The 8,925-nt window shown below is 37.2% G+C and overlaps 1 protein-coding gene across 1 annotated transcript; it reads left to right on the top strand.

Moving 5' to 3' along the window:
* Positions 1-798: 798 nt before the first annotated feature.
* TIFY8 (TIFY domain protein 8) lies at positions 799-8,819 on the top strand. The gene is made up of 6 exons (XM_086454668.1): positions 799-1,407; positions 2,064-2,254; positions 2,369-2,823; positions 2,925-3,012; positions 8,190-8,445; positions 8,538-8,819. The coding sequence occupies exons 1-6, from the start codon at positions 1,173-1,175 to the stop codon at positions 8,624-8,626; spliced, it is 1,314 nt and encodes a 437-aa protein (XP_086310794.1). The 5' UTR covers positions 799-1,172; the 3' UTR covers positions 8,627-8,819.
* Positions 8,820-8,925: the final 106 nt, after the last annotated feature.

Raw genomic sequence — 8,925 nt, 5'->3', positions numbered from 1 at the left:
GTAAAGTTATTGGAATATTATTAAAAAATGGTGAAAGAGGAAAGATGGTAAAATTGGATGGATATTGTATTAAGGGGAGAGGAAAGATAATAAAATTAAAGAGGTCGAAAAGAAAAGACAATAAATCGAGATAGTGTGAACCCCATTCGATTGTAATTAAGTGAGGTCCTTGTTTTTATTATATAAATTTGTTTTGAAAAACATGAATCCAATTGTGTTTTGGTTAACATTATGTGTTTTTCAAACTGATAACTTGTCCAATTTGACTTAATTATTATTTGAGATTAACATAAATAATCTAAATGCCCTCTACAAAACTATTTCTAATCATCAATATTTTTCTAGAGTGGCAAATTGCAAACCTAAATTCGAACGAAGTGAACCAGATAATGTAGGACTAGACTAATCTTTTTGAAAAAAAATTATTAAGCCAAAATCCAAGTCGTCATTAACCCGATCAAATTATTTCGGGCCAATATGCGGATTGGGTCAGCCTGACCCATTGCCCATTTTCTAACTATACTTATACGTAGAGTCCATTGGACCCTAGGAGGAGATGGCAGCGGTGGGAGGATTTGAGAGGAGGAGGGGAGGGGTAATTAAGGAAGGAACATTAGTCAAGATGTGTACTTGAGAATCGATGCCCAAATTTCTCCCCCACCATCTCCACTCTACTCCACTCCCAGCCCAACGAATCATCTTGCTCTCTTTCTCTCTCACGTGCCACTTCTTTGTCCACACGTGTTAGTTTCCCATTTAAATTTAATATAAATTCCATTTTTTTTTTCTCATTTATAATAACAAAAGCTAAAACCACTCTCCCCACCTCTCTCTCTCTCTCTGTGAAAAAAATAAACAAACAGAAACGCCACGACACATCGCAGAACAGAGCAGAGAAGAAAAAGAGCCTGAAATTGAAACTTGAAAGAGAGAAGACAGAGAAAGTGAGAAACCCATACAACTTTTTCTTTTTAATGAAACTCACTGCTAAGTCCTAACTTCTCTCTCTCTGAAAACAAGCCTCTGATACTCTCTATATTTATGTTGCTTTATCTTTTCTGAAAAATCCAAGTTTCTTTCTTTCTTCTTTGTGGGGTTAGAGAGAGAGAGAGAGAGAGAGAGAGAGAGAGAGAGGCTTTGGTACGAGATCTGCAGCATGATTACCTGATGAAATGGCGGTACTGATGATGGCTCATCACAACACCAACATCAGCAAAGAAGGTGAGAAACCCATTTTCCATGATTTTCTTGGTATGAGCTGTGCTTCAGATTCCCCTGTAGTTGAAGTGCCGAAGCAAAGAATCGATTTGGGTGGAGAAATCAGACTCTCTGAGGCCTCTGCTTCCGTTGGAGCTTCTTCTGGTGGGGCCCATGGCCCCGTATCCGCCACTTCTGATCTGGGTTCTGGTCAGTGACTTTCCTTCCCACTTTTTTTTTTTCCATCTTTTTCGTGATTTAGTTTTGATTTTCATGGTTTTTGTTCAAATCGATTAGTTCTTCGGCTTTTTCTTCCATTTTTTTTTTAATATTTTAATTTGGGTATGTTTTATTTATTTATTTATTTTCGGTTGTGAAGTTGTTGTAGAGATGTTACAACTTGGTTTGCCTCTCTCTCTCCTTTTGGTTGATTGATCTTTTCATCTCATGGGTATGCAGAAGTTGGTATTACTTTAGCTTTTTGTGACTATGCTTTTGTTTCTTTTTCTTGTTTTTTTCTCTTTGACTGTTAAAGATGGTTAGTTACATATATTTTTGATGTTTTTCTTCATTTGATGCTGTTGGATCTGGGGGAACTGGAACATATTAATGTTTGTTATTTCTGTGTATCCCTTTTCTTTTTTTGAGATGGTTTTTTTTTTTTTAATTTTATTCCAAACCAACATATTTGATGCAAAGTGTGTTGCTTTATTCTTTTAATATGTTATGGGTTGAACTTTGAATGATTCCAGTAATCGGTGTGGTTAATATAAAATAATGCCCAATTGACAAACGCAATCTATAAGCAAAACTAAAAGTCGAAAACATCTTTGCTATCTTTGATGCATCCTTTTTGATTTTGGTAGAAAGGCAGATGGGGAATCATTTTGAGGGGTTTCCGATACATGGCCCTAGGAGCGACTTCTCCGGACCCGAAATAAGTAATATATTCCATGGAAGAAAGAGGAGCAATACAGATTCTGTTTTCACGGGTTCAACTGGAGACAGAACGCCTCAAATTGGACTCGAGCCCCTCGAAAGCTCGCACCTGATGAAGGTCCGAAGAATCTTGTTAATATATTCTTCTAGCGTTTTCGTGTTAGCCAGAAGTATGTTAATGTGATTGACCCTTTCTTATATCCTGATGTTGCTTGTCACATTTGAAATTTAGATACTTCGAAATAGTGCAGTAAGTGAGGGGCCAAGAAGGTCTCACGACGAGGAATTTTTCTCTAGTATGCAACCACCGAGGCCGGCATCTACTTCTCACATATTACATCCTCCTATTGGAAGGAGACCCGATTCCATCCCTTCCAAGTGGGAACGGTCTATTCCGATGAATGTGGGGTCCACAGTGCAGCACCACCCATCACGCCTTGGTCAATTTTCAATGCATGTGGATAAGGTCACCCCAAACAGATATAGGGATGGCAATGCTACTACCTCGGTTATTTCTCAGGCCGCTGCTGATGAGGGTTCTAGAACGGGGATTAAAGGGTCTGGAATTTTGAGTGGTATTAATGCTAGCAGCAGTGTTTCCGATAAGAACTCATCTGGAGTTCTTCTGAGTAGCAGACCGAAGTCTGGGATTCAAACTGCTGACGCCGAAACTTCTAATCTGCCAAGGTATATTTTACATTACAGCTTATTCTTTTTTCTCCATTTTTTTTTTGTAGAATCTGAAAAGTTGATTGAATATACCTTATTCCGTTTGTTGTGGTGACCAGTCGACATGGATTAACGTCTGCTAGTCGGCAGATGACTATATTTTATGCTGGCCAGGCTCATGTTTTCGATGATGTTCACCCAAACAAGGTCAGATTTTCGGTTGTTTGTCAAGGATGGATGGCTATATCTGTTTGACATGGTATTATTTTCCACTCTCTTATGGTAGTATGCTTGTGGTGCACTATGGACAAGGCCTTGAATTGGATTTGGTGTGAGACCCAACAGGAGAAATATGCTACTTAGTACCAACTTGGCTGAGTCCATGCAATAGTTGTGTGAACTTTACTATGATTCATACTGGCTAGGATCGAAGAGTTGGGGATTTCTCAACTGGCTTATGCATTCTTATCCCCACTGCATCATTGCTTCTTTTTTATTTCATTTTTCTATTGTAGGAGCGTTCATTTAATCATCGTATCTGATGCTCTTCAAGAAAGCCAACCTAATAGAATTCGAGTTTTGATTAATTAAGATTTCAAGGATTGTTTTGCATTATGCATTATGAATCCTAAAACTGACGTGTCATTCTGTACTGTTCTCACAAGAACCATAATCTGCTTATCAACTGTCTACTATACAACATGCTCAATCATAAAAACCTGTAGGTTTGAAAGTTTGGAACATGATCACTTATGGAAACAAGGTGGTGTGGATCAATATTGGGAAACCCAACCATGTTTACTGTTATAACACTATCCAGCTTTTCTGTATTAGGGTCATGGTTCAAATTTTTGTGCTGTTTCAAAAATTTTCTGCGGCACATTTGGTTTTGTCCAAATCCGATACGAAACCTTTGCCTCAAAACATTAAATGTTTCAGGAATGTCTCAGAATGTTTTTGTCGGGATTGTTTTGATTTTTACCTTGACTGAAACATTGCCTTGAAAGGAGATTTTAAACCTTGATTGGGTTCTACACTGGTACATTAGCCATCTCATTTGAGGTCTAGGCAGTTCTAGTTCAATGACACGCATTATGTGTCTGCTTCATGCAATTACCTTGGCTAGCATACCCAGATCTATTTTTATCTTGCATAGTAGGTCATAAGTATGTGTAAACTTCACCTGTTTAGAACTATATAAAGAAAAAGACTTCTAAATCGAAGTTTCCCATGCACCTTCCATTGCCTTACCGTCATGGTTTAAAATATTGTACCTTATTATATGACATGTCTCATCTCATCCTGTTACTGCTATGAAAGAAAAAAGTGTTTATCAATAGATATAAGCAATTTATTTAAATTTGATCTCTTTTTGAAATGTGCAATAGAAGGTGACAATATGTTACTGAGCATAATATTTTTAGCTTATCATATCAGTTAACATAGTATAATAATTCTTCATTTCAGACTGTGTGATGAATTTCCCGTGTATCATATCATATCGTAATATGTGTCTCATTTTGTTAGCTTATTGATACACTGAATGACACAAATGTCTTAAACTTTGCGAGTGTAATGAAAATGTCTTACAGGCCGGGTCTTTTAACCATTAGTATTTTAGTTGCATGAGGTTCTGGTCAAAGTGTTGTTTTTTCCCCTTCTAATCTCACTTATGTTGCTTGTCTCCCTTATTCTCATAACTACCTACCTATCTTGGAAATAAGCTTCAGGTCCATAATGGTAAGTCTTCATTTTGAACTTCCAATGTGAGGTACTGTGGAGGCATAAAACTTGCACTTAATCTAGGCTATTACATGGTAGTTCAAGATGTGTGCACTAGGACCCAAGAATTATTAGCAAATTTTGTGTATCTCGAGGTTGGCTTGCGTGTATGCCTAGGTTATTGTTGTGCATCTTGAGGTTCAAATATATTCTCGTTCTAGGTACCCTTGTCTGCACGATTGATAGGTTAAAAAGTTAAATTGGAAATCTATCTAAGAAAATAAAATCAGAAGAGGAATCCAACCTAAGTTGGAAAGAAAACCAACTCCTTGATTCAAGGAGGGTTGTCACTATCTTTAAATTATGGTTCTTTTTCTATATAAAGAACTCTTCTACATTGGAGAGGAAGGAGGAGGAAAGAAGAAGCCATAGCTTGTAGAGAATGATGTACTCCCATGGAAAAATAATGGATTGGCTTTCTGGAATTTTTGGGACAAAGTCAATAATTTAAGTGACAAACCTAGTCAACAAATACTACATCTTACTTGTATTGTGCTTTTCTTCTATATTCTTGATTTTGTACGTGTGTATGAATGTTTCATATCCAAGATTGAAATTCATGATTGTATGGGAATCTCGAGGATCATCAACATCTCAACCCCCCTCCCCCTTAAAGTTTGTCGTCCTTAGGAGATGTCGAAGAGTTCATATTACCTCCAATGTCTTGCTTTTTCTTGATATTCTGCTCATATTCAGAGATATGGATGCTACCTCAACCATATCACCTGTTTTGTTGAAGGCTTGTGGTTGTCTTATTATTCAACTTCTCAAATAGAAAACCCATCGTCAATCCTTTCTCTGTCAACAGAATTGGTTGCGCAACCACAGTTAGGCTAGGTGCCAATTGGCCTCACTGTCCAGTTGCGTCGAGCTTTTCTATGCAACCTCATAGTCAAGCATGATGAATACGAAATAAAAACGAAAAACAAAAAGTAGAAATGGGAAGATAAGGAGGGGGATTTGGAACTTGACCATTGCATGGGCACCTCCACCAATGTTGAGCTATCATGCCCCATTAGTAAGCCAGTGTTGGATTCCCTCTCATCATCATGTAGCTGTGGATCTGTTGATGTTTTAATTGGTATGCCAATATGTTAGTATTGTGGAACCAAAAACGATAAAAAGAAATAGTAGGAAATGAAAGAATATGAAGAAACAAGGAGAGATCTCAGTCAAAGTTGACTAGAGAAGGGGATTTGTTCCTGTAGTAGGTGGATAAGGTATTACGTAGTCTGTGTTACATAGTGGTCCTCTTGAGTGTTATTGGTGGTAGACTTTTTATCTTTTGTTTGGCCTAAAGTCAATTTTCTTTTCTACCTCGACCTTTTATTGGCTACTTGGGTGGCACACCCCTATGCTAGGTGACGCTTTCTAACATCTTCCGCTAACCATTCCAAGCAAACAGCACCGATTCAGATACCTAACCTTTATCCTTTTCAGGCATGCTTTGCATTTTTTACCATGCGATGGTGCCCTCTTTTTGCCAGCCACCACATCAATCTTTTTTCATGGGGTAGAGATCCTTATTTTCTTCATTGCACGGCACGTCAACAAAAGGGTCTGCCTACGTGGCACCTGAATAAAAAAGTTCCCTTATTTTATTCGTACTCAAAGGGAATAAGAGGATGAAGAGTAGAGGAGGAAGAAAACCAAAGTCCCCCATGTTCGTTGACACTTGTTCTCGGGTATCAAGTTGTGTTACCGACTTGTTCCATGTCTCGGTGCACTAGATTCCAACTTAGTCGAGTAGACAAGTCGGCTTGTTTTCCATCACAAATGAACAATCCATGCTTTTTCTCATTCATCTTTCTTCTTTGTTTTCTTTGAGAGGGTTGTGCTCACGCATTTTCTCATTTTCTCACCACTTGGTAAACAGTCAAGGCTTCACCTAGCTGGGACCCCTAGGGCAGGATCACTTGGGTGTTTTGACAGCCATGTTTCTCATGTTGATATTTTTAGGTTCCTATTCCTGAATTATCGCTCTTGCCTTGACAAATTCGTGCTTCAATGCTAAATGAGTTTTGATTCCCATAACATCTGAAAATTGGATCATCAAAATCATGTCATTTTTGCAGAATTATAATTGGTATCTACAGCCATGTCTGTCTCTGATACTTTGCACCAAGGAATATTTATGCTTAACATGGAATTGTGAAAGAAGGCACCCTTGCCTTTTTTTGCAAGGGTTCTTCTGAGCCAAAAGTCAACTGTAATGGATTATTCTAACCATCCAATCTATTTGTTTGTTTGACTTATTCTAACTATCGAATCTATTGTGTTTGTTTTAGTAGTCAGAAAAAAATATATTGGGAACTGTTCACACAAAATAAAAAGAAGGTACCCATGTTGGATGGTTATGTCTAGACCAAACAAGTTGAAACCTAAACAATTACAAAATTTTTGTTGGAATCCATGACTGTCAGTTTTATTTACGTCCCACCTTAGTTATATTCAGGACTAACTTTTGAATGAGGACAAATTCATGATAGAACCTATCAAATGTTGGTTCAAAGTTCATACACACTTTCATTAAGAGGACATCATGCTCCTTTCCTTGTGCCCCCATAATAATGGTTTCTGTTGCACATAAATTTTCTTGTTTATATTTCTTATATTAATGAATAATTAAACATTGAGATAGTATCCCATGTGTATGTAAGTAAGATTAGCAAAATAGATGTTAAGATATGCTTACAAATACGAATATTTGATATAAAGTGTCACTAACAATAGGTAAAAAACTGAACTAATTTGAATTTGCAATAACAAATGAGGTCTTACTATTTTTTTTTTTTTTTTGATAAGTAGGTCTTACTATTTTTATTTTTTTTAATAAATGCAAACGAGGTCTTACTACTACTATAAACCTACCTTTGATACAATTCTTTTATTAAAAATTAGGTGGTCTGGTTTGTATGCTGTAATTACTAAAAACCCCCAAAGGGTTGGCCTAGTGGCAAGCCGAGCCTTGAGAACCTCCTCAGGAAGGGTAGGTCAAGTGTTCGAAGCCCCATGAAGCTATGAATTCCTTGGGGCTATCCTCCAGGGTCTGGTTGATTCTCAACTCAACCAGTTGCATGTAGGACTTAACGAGGGGGCGGTGCGTATGACGTTAAGATATGCTTACGAATACTTAAATATATAATTGTGTACTTAAATTTGTTTGTAGTAGTAAATATATAAAATTCCATAATTTGTTTTATACATTGAAAAGAGAGAAAAATCCTGTAGCTGTCAGAAATGTCTTCTTACAAGAATAGACTGAAGTTTAAGTATACTGCGTGTAAGAGTAAAATCAGTACCATGGGTTTTTTCATACATGGAAAATGCTAGCCTCGATGAAGTTTTAGGTTCTTCATCAAATGTGTATTGACCGCTAGAAAATTTGTGTATTTCCTCCCATCCCAACCATATGTTTGATGGGGAGCCTCAAACCAGAAAAAAGTAAGTCCTTGGTACATACTCTTCTACTTGTTGGGTGTTTTTTAGAGACAAAAGTTAAATTTGATTAAATAATTAAAATGTGATAGTTCAGGCTGAATAGGTGACACATACATGCCATGCCCTGACCGGTAATTTGCATTTCATTGTTAATATCACAGGCTGATATGATAATGGGTTTAGCTGGATCAAATGGTGGGTCATGGTCTACAACTTATTCCCCAAAGTCTAGTGTCCGACCGCCCTTTAGTGACACTTATGCGCCCAATGGGGAAAAAGAAATGGGTATTAGCAATTTAGCTCTCCCAACAGAATTACGTGGCAGGGTATCTATGCCAGGAAATTCAGTTCATGGATTCACCCAAGGTGCACGAATTTCAACAATCCAAGGCGATCCTTTGAACTTATCTACCCCCGGTAATTCCGAATTTTGGTCATTTTTACATTTAATATCCTTGTGTTTACTTGTTATATGTCACTGATTCTAATATATAATGTACTGGTTGTAGGAGGGAATCAAGGAAGCATGATATTGAGGGAGACAAGACCCCTCAATCAAGCAACAGAACCTGACACCAAAGGCAAAAGAGAGGTATGATGATAGAGAGGTTACTAGTCTTGTTTTCTTTGGGTTCTGTTTGTAGTTTTTCAGGGAACTTGAGTTTTATTCTTCGAAATTTTGTGGGCTAAATAACTGTTGTTTCTCCAGACAGATCAGCTGTAGATTTCTCAATCAAATATACACCTTGCATAACGTTTCACTTGATTGATTGATTCATTTATTTATTTAATTCCTATGGAATTTAGAGGTGTTTGAACTTTGATCATTTCATCATATTAATTATAGTGCACATAATGAAATCACAACTTCTGGTCCAAAATTGAAATGCTCTTTCG

This window comes from Akebia trifoliata, chromosome 1, assembly GCF_017979445.1.
Source record: "Akebia trifoliata isolate Shusen 1 chromosome 1, ASM1797944v1, whole genome shotgun sequence".
NCBI lineage: Eukaryota > Viridiplantae > Streptophyta > Magnoliopsida > Ranunculales > Lardizabalaceae > Akebia > Akebia trifoliata.
This window is presented reverse-complemented; position numbering and strand designations above follow the sequence as displayed.